We start from the raw sequence: 18,859 nt of genomic DNA, 5'->3' as shown, positions 1-18,859 counted from the left end.
AAAACAACTGTGTCGAGCTGTAGATAAGCAGTATATAAGGTCTGGCTTCTTTCAGAAAAGTACGTGAAATTTTATTCCATCATTCAAATATTAATGATTTAGTATTTTAAAATACTGTATCACTACAAGGAACTGTACTAAAAAGAAGCTAACTCTGTCACATTGAGAGGACAGGATTTCCCTTCTGTTTGTCACACAGCTTCTTGAGGCGTGAACCCCCTGACTACAGTCTCGCAGCGTTAAGCACACTCCAAACCACAGACCATGTGATTTGTCATCTCTACCACATATACTGACAACAAATTCCAGTAGCTTTAATTAAAAAAAAAAAAAAAAAAAAGTGAGCTCATAGGTTTAATCGTGAGGGATGATTATTTAGCACGCCATTCATTTAGGAACTGTGTAGACAATATATTATGTTAATGAGAGAAGCCCAAACAAGATTCTTTGCTTTATGGTGATCACTAGAGCCTTGGAGGCATTTATAACAGGCATAATTTAAATTCTCTGACTCTCTTAGGGCACCTGTACACAAACCCTGGACTTTGCATTTTTTTCCATGAAACTGTGGGTCACAAAATTCTGGTATAAGGTTAATAATTGTGATTTTTAAGAGAGGCAAAGGAAAAAGCTTACGTCTATGCATTTCCCGGTAAAGAATAGTTAGTGCTTGCAAGGAATTATCATCTGTGGGTTCAAGTGCTGCTACTTCTTGTGCCAGAGCATACGCTTCATCTTGCTTGCCAGTTCTCTGTAAGCCAATTGCCTTTAGAACCTATTGACACAACAGAGAGGCAGCTGTTAGAAACACAGTTGGCAGTTACCAGTGAAAATCCTCTCATTCCTGGTGAGGAGAGGCTTTGCCCAACCACCTCATTACTTCTACAGAAGTTCAGGTTTTATTAAGCCTCTAATCCATATGGCTGTGGAGGAAAACTTCCAAATGCAAGCTGCATCAAATAGTGTGGCTTTGCTTTCTTAAATGTGCAGGCTGCTCCGAGGCATCAGCTGCCACTCAGTTTTCCCTACCTGCAGACTAACCAGTCCTGCCAATTTTAGTTTCTTTTCTTTCAATAACTGGCCAGAGAGGAGTGACATAAATGAGATGCGGGTCAACGACACTCGCTTCGGCTTGGGAAGCTTTCAAAATGCAGCAGTACGAACTGTAGAAAAACCCACAGGGAAAAGAGAAAAGTAGAAAGATAGTCACATGTTCAGAAAACTGAGGAACAGAACTCCTTTCGCTTCAACAGGGGCATGGCAAGGAAGGCAGCAAACGAGAGGCAGAAAAGCAAATGCCGCCAAAACCACCTTGTTATGCTTTACTAAGGACTACACCTCTCAAGGAAACATTTTGGTCCAAACCACTCTGGATAGGTACCTCAACCTAAGGTCTAAGAGAGGCATTTTTAAGGTCCAGCCCATCTTCCAAGGTTGCTTGCAGCGGCTCTGTCAGGGAGGTAATTTGCTCAGGTGTAACCAATTACACTCTAGTCGTTAGACACACCTGACCAAGAGGACCTGTGCAAGTTCTCAGGCAAACACAATATTGCATGAATTTGAACAACTTGGGATGTTCCAGAGAGTTCAGAAAACACCATGGTCTCTGGAAGACCAGGGACACTGCTGGAAATGCACAGCAAAATACTCCAAGCCCTGGAGCTATGCCCACCAAACGAGGCCAGTACACCAGAATCACACTTACCTTTGCACAGTGAAGATCCTTGTGTTTTTTGAGCAGTTTATCCGCCTGCTGGATTGCCATTTTATTATTGCCATTATCAAGATAATCTGCATAAGAAGAACATATATAGAATTATAACAGAACACAAGACCATTCTGGAAAGCTATGTCTAATTTTACTGTGGAGTATGTGCCATTAGGCCAGTAGTGCAAACCACATTTTCCTTGTACAATTACTACTAAGCCAAACGTTCAGGAAACATGTCATTTTGTAGATGAAGTATTCATCTCGCTGTACTAGTTTTACTCATTCAAACAAACAAGCTTTTGTAATTACTCCACATAGATCATTAGAGCAACAAAAGAGACATAATAGAGCAGGTTCTGCAGCAACAGCTCTTTGCTAGCAATGGAGCTTAGGCTCTTTGCTTCAGTAAAAGTAGAAATTAATTTGCTGTGCCTTTGGGAGACTTTCAATGACTTTTAACAGGCAGTAGGTAAGAAACTAAGCCCTCACAATCTATCAAAGCATTAAGTGAGAAGACCTGCTTGTCCACACGATCCATACTTCAGGCAGAGCAAATCTGTCCCCTAACAGAGTATCACTATGCTTTCACCAGACTAGTTTTAAAGACAAAACTATTTCCCAGGGGGATATCCCACTATCTAGTAAAACTTCAGCTGTAGAAAACCCCTGTCTCTAGACCCTGTTCTCCTATTTTCAGCTCAGTAATAGTTTTCAGCTTCACCTACTGTGCATCATCATGAGACAATTACGAACAAGTAATTTTAAATTAGACCATGACCCCTCTATGCTTCTCCTCCCTCAAACATTAATACTTACTAACCAACACCTAGAAGAAAAGTTTAGCTGCACCTGACATGCCAAGAGGGAAGGGTCTCTGCTCCCACTGTTCTGGCCTCTCCCCCACCAAACTGGGATCAGAGTTAATGCCAGTTAATTGAAATTATGCTTCACATCTTTTATTCCTTGAGACTGCAGCTCTCATTATGAGAGAGAACTCTTACACAGAGTAGAGAGGTGACCTTTAGTAATTCCCTGGTATGTGATACAAAGTGTGCATCTATACTAATGAGATTTATATTGGGCAGCTTTAACATTTGCTTCCATGGCCAAGTAAGTGCTGCAGATTTGAAGTAAAGCTAATTGGACTCCTGAGACCATACAGACAAAACCTCAAATGAGGCAGCCTGCCCATGCTAACCAAAACAAAATGTTGCTGCATAAAATACAGTTTGAAACTGTAATACATTGCCTTTACATGGGTTAGATGGCTGTTTTAACTTATGAAAACCCGTGCATCACCTTTAATATTAAAACTTAGGCACAGATTTCTCAGTGAAAAGGTTTCAAAACTCTCTTCATTCATCAGCAGAGACTTCTTGATTTAAGAATCTGTGTTGCACGGTTCACTTACACAGAGATTATCTGCCACGCTGCACTGCCTGCCTTGGATTGTTTAACAACTGTGCTGATAAGATCTCCGCTTTAGGTCTCCTAAAGTAAATCAAATAAACCACAAACGTCTCTAAACTGCAGTAGAATAAAAAGAATGTATTTTGCTAACAACAAGTAAGTCTGTCGGAAGCCAAAGTAGCTGGCAACTTCCAAAGGAATTCAACCTAAAGGAAAAAAAACTTAAGCCTGCATTAATTGCAAGTCTGTAGGTGGAGATGTTCAGCGGCTGGAAATGCAACACGTGAACCTTCAGGTGAAGGGAGAACAAATCAAGATGAAAGATAAACATAGCTGTCAAGGAACCCCAAGTAACCAAGGCACACGGTGTGCACTGAAAAGCACTGGTTTAAGTCAAGGATCAGACCTTCGACCTCATGCTGCACATCTCCAGTTTGTGACTTTTGTGAAGCTGTGTATTCACCTCTAAGGACATGCACTTTATTTCAGGTTCTGCAACACCAAAGCCTGAATTCAAATCTTACACCACAGATAACCCTTTCTAGAACCAACAGAAAGCTATTTTAAAGCTTTCTCCCTAATAGCTATACTCTCTGAAATTAATACAGGAAAATACATCCCAACATCATCTGCTTTAACAGCAGTTGTATTTACCAAGCTTTTTCTTTGAAGAACATTTAAGATGTTATACAGGTCATAACACAAATAACTGCATATTAATAAGAATGGCAATCACAGCATGTACAGAAAACTAAGGAAAGAACTCAAAATTATTACATAAAGACAAACTGCACTGCTGCACTCATAACTGCGCAATGAACTTTAAGACAGCTGTGTGTTTACACTTTTAATCCCACAAAACTATCTCCCTCCATTTCACTGGAGCCCATCACGGATGCAAGCCTGTACCACACCGTCCTCCCTACACGAGTGGCAAAGGACATTCCCCAAACACATTCACCCCAAAATAAAGGCAGGTCTCCACATGTTTGTAGGGAAAGGTTTTTTTTTCCCTAGTGTTGAAAAAGCTGAGAACATTTTCCAAAATCTCTGTTCTTCAATTTTAGGGACGAAACGATACCGTAGCCTGGGGAAGTGTTTTTATTTTCTCTTTTTCTGTATTTGCATAAACAGAGACACGCTTGTCTACAATCTCTGAAGCAATCCCAACTGCACGTAATACTCTTAGAAATATTTGGGGACGCCTTAATACAAGAGGTTTCTTAACGAGGCTTCCTCTAACTACTTCACTCTCATCTCCCCATTAATTTTCCTAACACCGTAATTAGTCTGTGCCACAACACTTCAACACGCAACTTTAAAAGTTTCCGGGACTGCTCTTGCCCTTTCTATGAATTAATCCATTTCGAACTTCTCCGCAGCACAACACAAACGCCGACCGAAGTTGACCGTACCCGAAAGACGGCGGCACGGAGACCACGGCCGCCCGTGGGGAGAGGGGCTGGCCGGCCCCCCACGCCTGCTCCGGGACGCGGGTGGGGGGCTCCGGGCGGGGAGACCCCGCGGCCGGGCAGCTGGGGCGGGGGGGCTCTGCGGAAAACGCCGCTGCCAGCGGGGAGACACCCCCCCACACCCTCCCCTCCCCCCAGAAAAACCCCACAAAAACAAATCCAAAAACCAAACCTCCCGCTTCCAGCCCGGGGAGCCGGGGACGGGCTTCGCGGGAGCTCCTCGCATACCCCCCCTCCGCGGGCTGACCGCGGCAACGGCGCCCGTGGGAGGCGGGAGGCCGAGAGCTTCCCCACGGCGGGCGGAGGCGCGGGGGTCGGGGCGGGCGGAGGGGCCGGCCAGCCGGCGCTCACCGGGCCGGGCCGCCCCGCGGGCCCCTCCGCGCCGTCCCCAGGCACCGCCGAGCCGGCTGAGCCGAGCCCGCGGCGGCGGGGCGGGCCGGGGGAGCGGGGGCCGGGGCGGGGGACCGCGGTGGGGGGGGGGCCGTACCGTAGATGGGCCGCAGGCGCCGGTCGTTGGGGTCCTGCACATGGCCCCGCGCCGCCATGATGAGAGCGCAGATCCGCAGTGCGCAGCCGCCGGCCCGGCCGGCCCGGGGGCGGGGGGGGAAGGAGCGCGGGGCGGGGCGGGGCGGCCGTTGGGCTCCCGAGGAGCCGGGGCAGCGGGGACAGGGCTTCTCTTTCTCGGTGCTGGGTTGATTTTTTTTCTTTTTTATTTTTTTTTTTAATTTCCCCCTCCCCCACTCCTCCCCGTCTTTCAACCGCCCTCCCCGCGCTGGGGAGCGTCGTCTCCCCGCCGCTCCCCTCAGGCGCCGCCGCCCCCGGCTGAGGGAGCGGGCGCGTCTCTCCCGCGGGGCGCGGGTACCCCCCGTCGCTGAGGGGCTGAAGGGGTGTAGGGGGCCCGCTCTTCGAGACCTCAGACCAGAAAAGAAATGGCTATAGCTGCAGTTCCCGAGGCGGAAACCCGGCTGTGTGGCAACTGGTAAGAAATGAAAGCGAATGTTTGTCCGGAGTGTCTCTGGGTGGGTGCCTGGCCTTGGGGCAGGCAGGCAAATAAGCAGAACATATTTCCCTGAAATGCTGTGAAATACTGGGAGCTGCAAATTAATAACGAACCTGCTATCATTTTAGAAATGTTTGGGTTTTACTTTGTTAAGTATTACCGTCTTAACAATTTTCTTCCGCCTTTACTCAATTTCCTGACTTAACGGGCAACCAGATAGAAACCAGAGTGTTCCAGTAGAGATAAAGACTTGATTTTCAGTGAGGTACGCGTGAAGTACGTGATCGCAAGTTTTTCTTTAGCAGCTGTGTGGCTCAGAAGCAGAGATGTAAGAGTAGAATCAATGGGCACATATTGTTGTGGCAGTTGTTTCTCTTTGCTATCAGACCTCTTCCTTAAGATGTTCTGGTGTTGGTAATGCATTTACTGATAATGATGTAATTTCAGAAGTTCCATCTTGAATACAAGCAGCTAAAGAAATTAACCATTTTTTTTTTTTTTTTTTTTTTTTTTTTCCCCCTCAATGAGGCATCAGAATCTTGCAACATCAGGCTAGTTTGTTTGGAGGCAGCCAGTCTGTGCTGTTCAGACACTGCTGTTGGACTTTGTTGCTTTGCCAGGCTGTTGGCTGTTTGGGATCTGGCAACTGAACAGCTTTAGTGTTTTTCCTTTTATGACATGGAGGGCACTAAGCAATAGGTTATAAAATTTTCGTGTTTTGAAGGCTGATTTCTTGGGAGGAGAGGGGAGGAATGGTACACCCATCTAGAAATGATGCTGACTGCTTGAGGCAGGAACAAGGGCTAAGCTCTTACTGCCCGAGTTCTTTTTGGACCTTTTGTGTTTGCAAATCTTGCATCCTCCTCAGGATAAAAAAATTAATATCTTAGATACGAGGTGAGTTAGGGAGTTTTGGCTACAGAGTAATATGTTGCTGCTATCCTTCACAGAACAGATCTGGCCTAACAGGGTCTGTTACTTATTTTTTTCCAAGCAGAGTACTGTTCGACCTCTGATAGCCAAGTTATTTTCAGGAAGAAACTTTTACCTTCTTGGATTAGTTCATTAGTTTATTAACTTGAACCTGGTGATAACTTCAAAATTTGTCTTTCATATAAAAAAATAAATCTGCCTTGATTTTATCTTAAAGCAGTGTGAAAATTGTGGATTTTGCATGCTATATACGTTAATATTCCACCTATAAAGGAATATTGAGGCCTGGTTGGGCTTGCCTTTCGCTTTAGTTAGTTCTCTAAAGCATGAATTCATAGAAAGCTTTCTTAGGATTTTTTTTTTTTGTTATGAAGAACTGCTTGAAATTGTTGTCAGTGTATTTTCTGCAAAGTAACCTCTGTGACTTTCTCATAGCAAAAAGGATATTCCTGCTGTTAATTTCATCATTCATGAAATTCACTGTAGCAGAAATATTGAAGTATGCCGCTACTGCAGCGAATCAATCCCAAAGTCTGAAATGAAGACCCATATTGAGTCTGAACACGGGCAGGTGAGAAACAAATTTCTCCTCTAAAATTGCTGACTTCTGTGGCTATTAATCTAACGAAGCCTGTTTATTGTAGGTTACCTGCAAGTGTAGAATGAAGATAGAAAACAGTCTCTTGAAGGATCATGAGGTGGGTGGACGTTATATTATTAGTCGCATGGAAAATACTCTGTGGTATTTCTAGGCACTGATTCTGGAGCCTTTCTGTCAGCCAAGACCTGGATTCCAACCTGTGATTTATGCATCCTTTTTATTGAACCATGCTTTCTTAAATTCACACCCTCTGAGAGAAGGTGGTTGGAAACTACTGTAAAGTGGTGGAGCCTGCTCAAGTCTTCATACCAAAGGGGTATCTGTGATAGTTGGTGATTTTGTCCTTAGTGCTGATGAAGATGAAAAATGGTATGCTATTCCAAAAGTACCGAATATGATTAACTTGACTTTCTTCATCCCTTTAACGTTATGCATTCCTGACTCTGCTGCAGTCATTATGTGAGTTTTAATAACTCATTATGTTCAAACAAACTTTTAAAATAGGTTGTAAAAAAAAACCTAAAGTGGGACACAGTGGGATTTTTCTGAGTTTCTGAATCCAGTTGGTTGCTATCACAGGCAATCTTGTTATAAATGTCAGTACCTTTCCTTCCTATGGGCTCATGTAAAGTCATCTCTGGAAGTGCCACCTAAGTCTGCTTATGGCTGAGGAAAAAAGGGAAAATAGAAAAATAGAAAAGAGGATTTTCTTCGAAGGTATATCCAGTTCAAAGCCCTAGAAGTAGTTTATCCTGCATGTTTGTGTATAGTGCTTTCAGTTCTGTTTGTAAAACAAATGATGATGTATTTTTGCAGCATCTGCAAGTCTAACGTGTTTTTTTCCTATGTTTAACCCCTTTTGAAGGGCAATTTACCTGTCATTCAGTGTAGGGTAAAAAACATATGCCAGCAATTCTTGTCAAGTAGTAAATGAGATGTAAATCTGTTCCCTAATAAAACACATACTAACATGTTTTTTATCACTCAGTTAAGTTTGATTAGAACTGGATTTCAAGGCTGTATCTAAAAGCTGACTTCGAAAAGCACTATATGGATCTGCTGTCCAAGCATTACAGATTTACAAAAAATTGTTCTGAGTATTTGGAGTGCTCCAGCTGGCATGTTTATGACTACACAGGTTATACAACACGTTGTTCTTGCATTTCTCACGTAGTATCTTATTCCCGGCTATTCTTTAGTGTAGCTTTGTATCTGGCTAAAGAAACAATAGACCGTTCAACTCTTAAGGAAACTGAGAACCTCCCTCCACCTTTGCCTCAGTCTTCCATATGTGAAGAATAATCCCTCTTTTCTTTTTCCAGGCGTCAGCATGCCCTCTGCGTCCTGCCCTCTGCCAGTACTGTGACATACAGCTCGCCTTCAGCAAGCTCCAGGACCACGAAATCTACTGCGGAGCTAGGACTGAGACGTGTGGTGGGTGTGGCCATAACATCATGGTGAAAGATCTGAAAGGGCATCCTCGAGTGTGCGGGCAAGAGGTGAAACAAGGAAGAGGAAGCAGAACAGTGCCTCGCTTTGAGGATGAGGAGGCAGATTTGCACACCCTTCGAGACATTAGAAACCGGCTACGATCAGGTAACTGTGCTGGGCCTTTGTGGAGAATGCCTGAGGTGCTAGAAAAGCAGATTTATAGCAGCTGTGTAGGAGACAAAACCCTTCAGGACATTAGCAGGAGAGATGTTTCAGCAGTACAAAGAAATCAAAAGCGAGGTAGGGTATAAAGAAGAGCAGTAATTGGCTTCTAATTTGGTATTTGGCAGCTGATCCAAGTATAAGGTAATTGCTTTCTGTGAAAATACTGAATAATGAAAGCTCCAGAAGCACTGTGAGTGGGGCTGTTTTACCATGGAACAGAACTGCGAAGGCATAAGCCGGCTGAACAGAGGACTGCTGAGGTATCTGGTGTGAAAGCCCAGTCCACTGCCCGTTCTTTTGTCTCAAAGTGTCAGGCTTAAAAATGAAATTGGAGTTGTTTGGTAAAAGCAAATTCTGTCTGGTTTTGTTTAGCAACTGCACTCCTCTTTACTTAAGTAGAAGGGTGGGTAAGATCTGGATGGGGTTTCACATATGTACTGCTGAGCATTTCTGTGGTGAGATCCTGTTTGGACATAGCTGAGACTATTACCCATGCCTCTGCTTTTTCCTAAGCCTCTAATCTCTCACCTCCATGTGCAGGGGGTCATGTCACGCTTAAGACATAACCTTTTCATGGGCTCTCAGCTCAGTCTGTGCTCTACTTCATGCCATGGGCCACTCAGAGGATTTAACATTGCAGAATTCTGAATGACAGTCTTTGCTGTAGAAAACTGCCCGGCTTGTGGAAATAACTTCTGGGCTTAGTTAATAAAACTGAATAATCTGGAGAGCTGTAACTTGTAGGTTGCTTACACTGACTTCCAAAGAGTGCTCACAAGTGGTATTTTTATGCACGTGGAAGCTTTGTTTAAAATTCTTGTGTAATCAGTACAAACGAAGTATCAGAGCGATTCGAAAGAGCCAGCATGGGCAAGGAGCACTTTGCCTGTCTTTAGGCATCAGCAGTTGAGTCTTGTGCCCTTTTCTGTAACCCTGGTTTTCTTTTCAGCGTAGCTTTGCTACCAGAAACCATATCATGGTTTTCTTCTCTACGTGTATAATTTCTACTGTTGTCAAATGTAGTAGCATTAAAAGGAATTTGTTTTCCCATTGTTATACTGAAAAATGAAGCTGAAGTGTTTCAGCCTTGTAAAAGGGATGAGAGTACAGTATATTATTGGGCCTTGTTCACAGTGCAGGTCACCAACGGTTCCTCAGTGACTTTGTAAAGCTTCCAAGAAACTTAAGTTCAAGTTTTTGGAATAAGAGGAACGACTTTGTTGTTTTTCTCCTTTTTTGCTTGTTACAAACAAAAATAGGACGACTGTTTTCCTTCCTCCTGGATTTGATGCAGGTGTTCTTTTAGGCTTTGAACGCTGAACTCGATGAGTGTCCACATGTGCACGTGAACCCCTCGTGGCTGAGCTAGTTTGGTGTCCAGAAGGGGGAACTGCTTGTTGCAGGCTTAACGTTCTCTCAAATTTATGATATTTATGTTTTTGAAGAGGATGAACTGGAGCAGTTGGAGAGGAAAGAAAACGCTAATTCTTCACTTTATGAAGAGTGGAATGCCGATTTAGACTATGTGTTGGCTCTTAGTCTACAAAATGAGAATAATCCTCACAATAATACTGCAGCTGAAATTCCCAGTGACTTCTGGCAAAACTACTACACCAAAGAGTCTGTGCCATCTGCCTGTCTTGATGAAACAGACTCATCAGATATCTTCTCCTGTGACTCCTTCGTGTCTTTTAGCACACCAAACCGCATAAAAAGTAAGTATAAATGCTGTTGTGGTGGTGGCTTTTTCCTTAATGTTTGAGGGAAGGGAGAAGAAAAGAGAGGATTCTTGGATTGGGAACGTTAGAGATTATCTAGGTGTTTTAAAATGAGTGTCTTTGAGACTCCCTCTAAATCATTTTTAGATAATGAATACACAGGAGATTAGACTCTCCACGAGTACCATTCTTCCTTCCTTTCTTCAATTTTATCTTCTGTTCCCTCAAAACTTAGCAATATTATTGTTTACAGTAGTTGCTTTCAAAGAGCTGTTGCTGAAACAAGACAAGAAGAAATAAAAGCCATAATGACCTTGGTATGTGGTGAGAGCTTCGTAACAACTGGGTGGGTGAGAGCTTTCTTGCTGAAGTAAACATGATAGGAAGGGAGGAACTGGGGGAAATCTGACATGCCAGCTTATTTTGAAAGGAGAAATGGGACTAAAGGGTTTATTGAAAGCAGTAATAGGCTTTTTTACCAGACCTTTCGATATATCTTTGACCCCAAGACACTGTTCTCACTCTGGGTGACGTGAATTTCTTATGTGACATTCGGCAAGTGGACCTAGAGTGTTTCCTTAGCATTTGCTCAAGTTGCCGTCCTGCGGCACAGAACAGAAGCCTATTGCTTAGGGATTTTGAAGATAAGTTGGTCCAACTGCATCAAACTTCTCTGTGGTAGAGGATATAACTGTTACTTACTTTGCAGGCGATGAGATCATCATGCTGCCGTGTGAATTTTGCGAGGAACTTTACCCTGCTGAAGATCTGATTCTTCACCAGGTGTAGTACTTTCTTGTATTGTATCTATGGGTTTGTGGTAAAGGCCTTTTTCCGTTGCTGTGACTGACAAAGGGTGCAGCCTTCACTCGGTGGTACTGAGTGAGAACTCCAGCAGTTTGGTATTTGCAAAGCATGGTTTTGAAAGTCCATCTGTGCTCAGTAGGAAAGCTAATTTTTCCGTGTTGCTTGCATAACAGACAGGTTGTAACCCAGCAAGTGCCTTTGCCTCGTTCAGTAAAAGAAGTTCTTCCCCAAATCCACGAGAAAATGATGGTCTGCGTGCCATTGGGTCCAAAAGCTGGAGATCTCTCTCTTCATACCAGCCCCAAGCTGTCCAGGCAGAAGGAAACATTATGATTCCATGTGAATTTTGTGGCATCCAGCTAGAGGAGGAGACGCTCTTTCATCATCAGGTACTAAACAGAACTTGATTTGCTGTGTCACATCCAGTTGTTTGAGAACTGCACCAAGTCCTGCAGCCCCTTGTTGTGGCTCATTTCAGGAATTCCAGTACCTGTCCCCTGTGTCACATCTTCCTCAACAAAGCCTCTTGGGTCCCATCTGAAATGTTGTGGTATGCTGAGGCTTTTACTAAAAAATAACAATTATTTTGAAAGCTCTTTTAATGAAAACAAAAGGCCCTGAAATTGCACAATATAAAGGTCTGACTTATCCATAAAGGTCGTGTTGAAACCAGGATGTATGACTCAGCTAAGGTGGGAGAGGAGCCTGAGCGTATAACTTGTGTTGGTAGGAGAGAAGAGACTACAAATCTAGGAGATGGAGGAATGTCTCGGAGGGTAGATGTCAAGAGAGAGAAAAAGGGTAAGAGCAGGAATGCATCGGAAGCTCAGCCTGAGGAAGAAGTGGTGGGTGCTGCGGGGAGCTTGCTGGGGTGTTCCGCATCTCCCAGGCATCGCTGCGAATGCTTCTCACACGGAAAACACCAGGTCTTGGTACTGCTGGAGCTGTTGCTGCTTCTCAGGGATGCTGGGCAGATACCAGCTGGACCACTTGGTGCTTTAATGCCTCCGTACGCCCCCGGAGCAGAGCCAGGGAGTGGGGTGCATGTGGAAGAGCGAGTCCTCTGGAACTTGCCGTGTTACAGACAATTTATGAAAACGCTGAACTTGCTCATTTTCTGTTTCACGGCTCTTTCACATTCTTAGTCCTAGCTAACAAACCAGTGAAGCTGTGTTTTGCTTGTTTGTTTTTCTGGGCCTTTCCTCTCCTAGGTGGTAGTAAAATCAGTATTAATAGAAATGAGATCTGATAAAATTTTAAAGCTTATCTTTTGCTAAATAGTCATGCTTGACACTGAGGAGAAGTCCCATCTACTTCCTATTACACTTAGCTGTTGGAAGGCTTTTTTTTTTGACCCCTCACCCTGTCTAACTATTTTGGAAATGCAGAATGCAAAGGCCACTTTATCTACCAGCTTCTCATACTTTTGGTGAAGTTGGTGTACAATAATCAGGACTTGTTGAGAATTAGTTACGGGAGCTGAGTTGCAACAATAGCATTTGGTTACAAACCAGGAAAAGGACACCCTGCATTTAAAGTTTTGTGTTCCACATAGTATTCCTGGTATCTAAAAAAGGTAAAACAGTGTTTTCCTTTTTAGTTTGTATTTCTGTTTTGTGTCAGGTGGGTTTCTGTCATCTTATTTTGTTGTTCCTTGATGTAATTAACCTGCAGAAGAACATGACTTTATAAGCAGGATAGCCTGTGTGAGAGGAGATGGGGGTGTCGGCAGCAGCATCTGCCTGTTCCTAAAAACAATTCCCCCCTGACCTTCGTCTTTCGGGGGGGGGTGCTGCTCTGCAGTGCTTTACGGGACTGACGGAGCTGTCATTTCAGCAGCTAAATGTATGTTTTGCTTCAGCACCACTGCGACCTGCGCCCGGCCAGCCCGGCCGCCAGCTTTCCATCGCGGCAGCTGCCGCCGCCTCGGCCCGGCGGCGAGAGAAGAGACTCGCCAGAGCTGGCTCGGAGACGAACCAGGCGTCAAGGTGCGGGTAAAACACAGCCCTGCGCACGCGCTCTTCCTTTGAATCTTCCAAGGTGAATCGGTGGTGGTCTCTAAAAAAACTTCAGTCCTCTACTTTTATGCAAAAAAAAAAAAATTAAATCACCAAAACTCGATATCCTTAAAGATCTTGGTTATGAAGCTGTGCGCTGCTGGAATGGAAATGGGGTCTGGTTTTGTTACCTGAACGGTCTCTCGTGTCTCTTGCCGTGTTTGTTTTTCCTGCTAAACACTACGTTCTTGTCCCTGCAGGGGATGTTTCTCCTTGGTGCCGGGAAGGCTTTGGGCAGCAGCGCCTCAGCTCTCCGGCACGAGGCACCGAGTCGCCGAGCGACCCGGCGAACGCCCGGAAGGTGCCGCTGCCCCTCGCGCCGCGCGACGCTCCCGCCCTGGGCGGGAAGGCCGGGAGGGCGGCAGGCAGCGAGGGGAGGCCCAGGAACAGGGGAGCAAGCGGCTCTGCAGGCGGGACACGACCTGCTCGGAGCTCCCAGGCAGAAGCCTTGGCCCCCGCCTTCTCCAGAAGTGCTCCAGCCCAGCCCAGGTAACGCCTTTATCTCCCAGCATGAGGAGCGGTGGCACGGTCAGAGGGCTGTTTGTGCTGGGCTGGCACCTTCTCACTTCCCAACCCGCCTTCTGCCTCCTTTCCTTGGGGGGAAATCTGGATTCCCTTGTCTTTGCCTGGGGCTGGAAGGGTTTCACTCGGGTTTAATTGGGCTGGTGCGTCTCTGAGTTTCAAACAGCCACCAGAGGCTTTTGTATCAAAACAGAACGGACAAAGTGTCACAGGGAGGAAATGTAGGATAAAGCCTTGGTCTCTGTCCAGTGCAGTGTGCTCAGCTTTTTGCTTCGAACAGGATCTGGTTCTTCTGCTACAAAAATAACAGTGTCGGGGCTCAGGCATGGGACAGGCTTCTCCCCCGGCCTCCCCGCTCTGACGGGCCTGTGTGCGTTCACCAGTGGGAGTGGGGGGGGGATGGGCCTGTTTCCCCTGACACCGTCCTTCCTCTTCCTCTTCCCCAGCAGCAGTCACGCCACAGGAAGGCGCCCGGCACTGGCAGATGGTCCTGTCACCCTCCGGCGCAGGAACGCCAAGGTGAGGGTTGTGCCACAACCACAAGCTGATTGCACAGGCCTGCCCACCTCAGGGAGGTCTCTGTCAATTCCTTTTTACCAACTACACTTTGAAAACAGCATTTTTACTTTTTTCTTTCCCCCTTCTTGAGGCAAAAGCCCCGAGCTCAGCACCTGGCCAGCCTGAGGAGGAGTGATCTACTGCTTACGGAAAACACGTTCAGCACTCTCCGCCTTCACTCTGCACTGCTGCTTTATCTGAGCGCAAGTAAATTCCTAGATTGCTGTGTCATTGAAGACTTTCTATGAGTTTAAATTTTTACAGGCAGCGATCATTTTATATATATATATATATATATATATATGTATTTTTGATTCATGAGAGTATACTACAGGTTTTTACTTTGGTGATTGATACAAGTGCTGTCCCGAGGCAGCAAACCCCCTTCCCCGTGCCCTGGGGAGGTTCTGTGGCTGTGGTGGCTCTTTGGGACACCCAGTAAGGGAATTTCCAGCCTCTCTCCTGGTGCTGCTGCTCCCGGGCTCGCCCCTTTCTCCCACCAGCACCAGATGAAAACCAGAAACCCCCCAGAGCAGACGAGGCTCGGCCCAGGGGCAGCAGGAGCTGGAGGGAGTGGGGAGCAGCTGAACCCCCTCCTAAAGCTGCCGGGGTGGGAGGGCCCTGACCCTGCTCTGTGTCCTTGGGTGTCAGCGCCTGCGCCCAGCACCCAGGGAGGGGGATTAGAGCTGTCAGGGGATAAGCTCCAAGCCCCTGGCTGCCTTGTAAAACGCTTTTTAATGCTGGCTTAGTCCACGCTTTTTAAATTCCTTGTAATAAAATTTATCTACCGCCCTCCCAAGCACTGGTGGGGTGCAGCTGCATTCCATGAGGCAGGGGATGCTAGGTTTTTGCCTGCAGTTGGTCTTGGTTAATTTGCATCCCAGGGGCTTGGGGAAGGGGCAATGCAGAGCTGAGAGAACAAGTGGGGGCATCAGCCTAATTAAGCGGGTAGGGCAGATGGCATTAGCAGGGCTAATTAGCCCAGCAGCCTCCTGGGGCAGGGCTGGGCCTGGGCTCTGCTGCCAGCCCCAGCCTGCAGCAGGGACAGCCAAGGAGGGGCTGAAGCGATCCTGCTTCTCAAATAAAGACATTTGCCAGCCACTTCCACCAAATGTAAGCATTTATTTGTACAAGAAAAGCAGAATAAAGGTATTTTAAAAAGAGGTGGCAACCAACCTTGCACTGGCATTGCTGGGGAGAAGGGCTGGGGCCAGGTCAGCGAGTGAAGGGGGTGCCAGGGCCGGCTCCCAGAGAGCATTAGTAGGAAAATAACTCCCCTGGGAGCAGAGGCAGCAGCTGAGGCTGCGGGAGGGCTCAGGCACCCACCAGACTGCGTGTGAGCAGTCCTTGTGCTTGCTTTCCCTTTTGTACAAAATATTTACAGTTCTGTTCCAAGTAAATACAAATTACAGTGTATTAACCCCTAGAAGTGGGAATTGAAAAGCAGATAACCTGCACCGTCCCTGCGAGCAGCTCCAATCCTCCGCCTCGGCGCAGCTTCTGCAGCGGAGGATTTGTGGCATTTGTTCCAGCCCCAAAGAAGGACACGATACATCTAAAGGGATGTTAAGAATCTCCTTTATGCAAGTGTACACTCTATGGCCAAGAGCACTTAACAGGTTAATGCTGTGTACGGCACCGAGATGGACACACACCAAGCTAGAACTAATACCCAGCTCCAGAGTTTTTCCATTGTTTAGTATAATGTTACATTCTGAATGAATAGATATTTAAAAAAAAAAAAAAAAAAAAAAAATCACAAACCAATCTTTGCTTTGACAAACAAGCCTATTACAGACAATGTCAAGTTCATTTAAAGCACAAGGAAGTAGTGATGATTAGAAAAGCTTTAATTAAAAGGCCATTTGAGCTACAGTCAAAGCGCTGCAGCACTTCCTTCCTAGTCATGTGGGAAAAAAAAAAAAAAAAAGCCCAGCCCCGCCACAACTTCTCTTGCAGGACATTCCTCAGAAAAAAAACAAAGTGGATGAAGGTTATTTATTGGTGTGACATTTTTCTTGTATAAGAAGCTTCATTTACACAGCGAGGTGTAAACAGCATTGACTAGAAGTTTGTTATCTGTAATCATAAATAATTAATTGTAATAAATATGTATCAAGTAACTTTACAGCACACTTGTCAGGGCCAAGCTGCAGATACGTTCCACTCCAGTGTGCTCTGGAAGGAGCAGACAGACAGTAGCAGCAGTTCCGGACTCACAGCCGTGATCAACAGCCTTGGAAGCCGTTGGCATAGCGAGTTCTCCAACCCCCGCGAGTCCGCCCAAAGCATTAAGGGCCTGAAATGGGCCATTTCAACCCCAAACCAACCCGGGAGCGGCGGTTCTGCCCCTAAATGCAGCCGCCCTTCCGCGCCGTTCCCTGCGGCACGGCCCCAGCCCTCCCTCCCGCTTCCTCCTCCCCCCGGGCTTTGTGAACTCCACGGCTTTGCGCTCCCGCCGCTACGTCTACGCTTCTACCAGGAAATGGACAAGCTGCAAGAGTAAATATTCTTCCGACAAGTATCTGTTCCTTTGAAAGGGCAATATGCAAGAGAGGGGTAACACAGCGTCCCTCACCACGGGATTTGGAGACTCTGTATGCCAACAACTACCTCTACAACTGTTGCACACACGTTTTTCCATTCGCTCACAGAAGAACAAGAATATACACACTGGTTTAGGCTGTTCTCTCTTACTCACATCTTATCTTCCAAGTACCACACACTCATCATTCCCAATATTCACAATAATATACAATAAATACAGCTTTTTCAATTCCCATTACCACCGACAAGCCGAATTAGCGTATGCCGTCTTCTAAAGACACCTAATACCAACCTTAAGGTACAGTTACACCCCGGTGTAGACTTCCTCGCCGGAAGGGGAATCCGGCCCGCGGCGCTCCCGGGCTCTTCTCGTCCCTCCGTCAGCACGCGGGGAATCCTCCGGCTTCCGAGGGATTAACAAAGCGACGCCCGCGCTTCTGAACGCACCCGGCGCAGGGCGACGGCTTTTACAGGAGTAAAGGAAGATGCAGGCGCTGGCGCGGCGTTTCGAAACCACCCCAGGAAGTATTTCACAACGTACAAAAGTTAAACTCGGAGATTTGTTCTCTCTCCCCAGCCTGCTACCGTCTTTCCATAGAAAACAGCAGCTTTATCTTCACGCCTCATCCTCCTTGCAGGTGTCACATTTCTTGGATAATTTCCTCCTAGATCAAAGATCATTTTTGAGTACAAAGATGAGTTTACGGGTGTTTAACCACGCACTGATTATTCTGAAAGCTCAGTCGGAAATAGGATAAAGTCACAGATCAGAAGCTTGAACTGTGGTATCTTACACCATACAGAGAGAAGCCATTTTGTTTCTGCTAGCATTTTAATTACAATAAATGATTTTGTTACTAAGCCAAGCAGACATTCCAGAACATCTGGGGCAAGAACCCAACCGAATTACAACCCTTTCACTGTTCCTTCAATTACAAATCTCCAGAATCAAAAGTGAAAAGTGTCGAGCTGAAACCCCAGATTAACTGTGGCAGCGCCTCGTGTGCTTGCGCAGAGTTTAAAAAGTTACAAGAAAACGGTGGAAACGTCAACATGCAGTTTGGCAGCACATTTTTCTGCTGTAAAACTCAAGCAAGTGCCAGCAATTCTGCACGACCTCTGCCTGCGACAGAAGAGGTACCGTGCTCTGTTCCTGCAGCGACTCCCTCCCCACACCCGATTCTTTCCATTTTTGTACTCAAAAATGTTTCAGGGGAGAGCGATCTACAAACCTTCACCTCCAGGTGCTCCTGAACTCCGAACGCCCTCGCTTTTGTTGTGTTTGCATGGGTAATAGAATTCTAAATTACAAAATTAGAAATGTACATGTTGAAAGGTTTTTCAAAATTAAATTATACACAAACTGGTCTTTACTAAACTATCCTACAAATATTCCACAAACAAGGCAGCAAAATAACCAGTCCACCACAAAGTCTACGAATACAAAATGTAAGTTGTCCAGTAATTATTGTAACAGGAACAAAAGTTCAGAAAATAAATTAACCTCCAGCTCGTCACACAGTGTTACAGGAGGTATTCTGACGTGAACTGAAGGGTTTCCAATGTTAGCGGAGTCACGAAACGATCCCGACCGTCCCCCCGAGGCATCCCCTCTCCCCCTCAGCCGCTGAGCGGATCCTCCCGGTAGTGGATGGCGTATCGCAGCTTCTCCAGCATTATGTCCAGCGAGGAGTACTGAGGCAGTTTGATCATAAACATGCACGTTTCGACACGGATGTACCGCGAGTCTGGAGAACCTGCAGGGGAAGAGGAGCCACAAAGGGTTTGAACGTGCCCGCCGCTCCTCACCTCAGTCTCCAAAAGCATCCTTCCCCCACGCCCCGTACTAAGTAGTGGTGAAATAAAA

At 46.0% G+C, this 18,859-nt stretch overlaps 3 protein-coding genes across 8 annotated transcripts in view; 1 reads left to right on the top strand and 2 right to left on the bottom strand.

Annotated features, from left to right (window-relative positions):
* Nucleotides 1-5,164, bottom strand: part of NAA25 (N-alpha-acetyltransferase 25, NatB auxiliary subunit) — a 32,186-nt gene extending 27,022 nt beyond the window's left edge. The window contains exons 1-3 of one of the 2 annotated variants that reach the window (XM_033008272.2): nucleotides 5,081-5,164; nucleotides 1,706-1,791; nucleotides 637-775 (exon numbers count right to left, since the gene is read on the bottom strand). In XM_033008272.2, coding sequence (XP_032864163.1) covers nucleotides 637-775; nucleotides 1,706-1,791; nucleotides 5,081-5,138 — 283 coding nt within the window. In that variant the 5' untranslated portion in view covers nucleotides 5,139-5,164. Of the gene's footprint in view, nucleotides 1-636; nucleotides 776-1,705; nucleotides 1,792-4,765; nucleotides 4,856-5,080 lie in introns of those variants that run through there. The other variant, XM_033008273.2, reaches the window with a different exon arrangement.
* A 59-nt stretch (nucleotides 5,165-5,223) lies between these two features.
* TRAFD1 (TRAF-type zinc finger domain containing 1) lies at nucleotides 5,224-15,616 on the top strand. Of its 2 annotated transcripts, none has more exons than XM_042805708.1 (11): nucleotides 5,224-5,572; nucleotides 6,962-7,097; nucleotides 7,171-7,224; nucleotides 8,450-8,723; nucleotides 10,229-10,498; nucleotides 11,211-11,284; nucleotides 11,482-11,697; nucleotides 13,170-13,296; nucleotides 13,566-13,854; nucleotides 14,337-14,406; nucleotides 14,537-15,616. In XM_042805708.1, exons 1-11 carry the CDS (start codon nucleotides 5,523-5,525, stop codon nucleotides 14,579-14,581), a joined length of 1,605 nt encoding a protein of 534 aa, XP_042661642.1. In that variant the 5' UTR covers nucleotides 5,224-5,522; the 3' UTR covers nucleotides 14,582-15,616. The 2 variants fall into 2 exon arrangements, with proteins under 2 accessions (XP_042661642.1, XP_042661641.1); XM_042805707.1 differs by having other exon boundaries at nucleotides 14,334-14,406.
* Nucleotides 15,617-16,006: 390 nt separating this feature from the next.
* The window catches only part of HECTD4 (HECT domain E3 ubiquitin protein ligase 4), a 77,651-nt gene continuing 74,798 nt past the window's right edge, over nucleotides 16,007-18,859 (bottom strand). For all 4 annotated transcript variants that reach the window (XM_042805702.1, XM_042805705.1, XM_042805704.1 and 1 more), the window contains exon 76: nucleotides 16,007-18,749. In XM_042805702.1, coding sequence (XP_042661636.1) covers nucleotides 18,613-18,749 — 137 coding nt within the window. In that variant the 3' untranslated portion in view covers nucleotides 16,007-18,612. The remainder of the gene's footprint in view (nucleotides 18,750-18,859) is intronic.

Source organism: Tyto alba, unplaced genomic scaffold, assembly GCF_018691265.1.
Source record: "Tyto alba isolate M040663 unplaced genomic scaffold, T.alba_DEE_v4.0 Super-Scaffold_44, whole genome shotgun sequence".
Lineage (NCBI taxonomy): Eukaryota > Metazoa > Chordata > Aves > Strigiformes > Tytonidae > Tyto > Tyto alba.
This window is presented reverse-complemented; position numbering and strand designations above follow the sequence as displayed.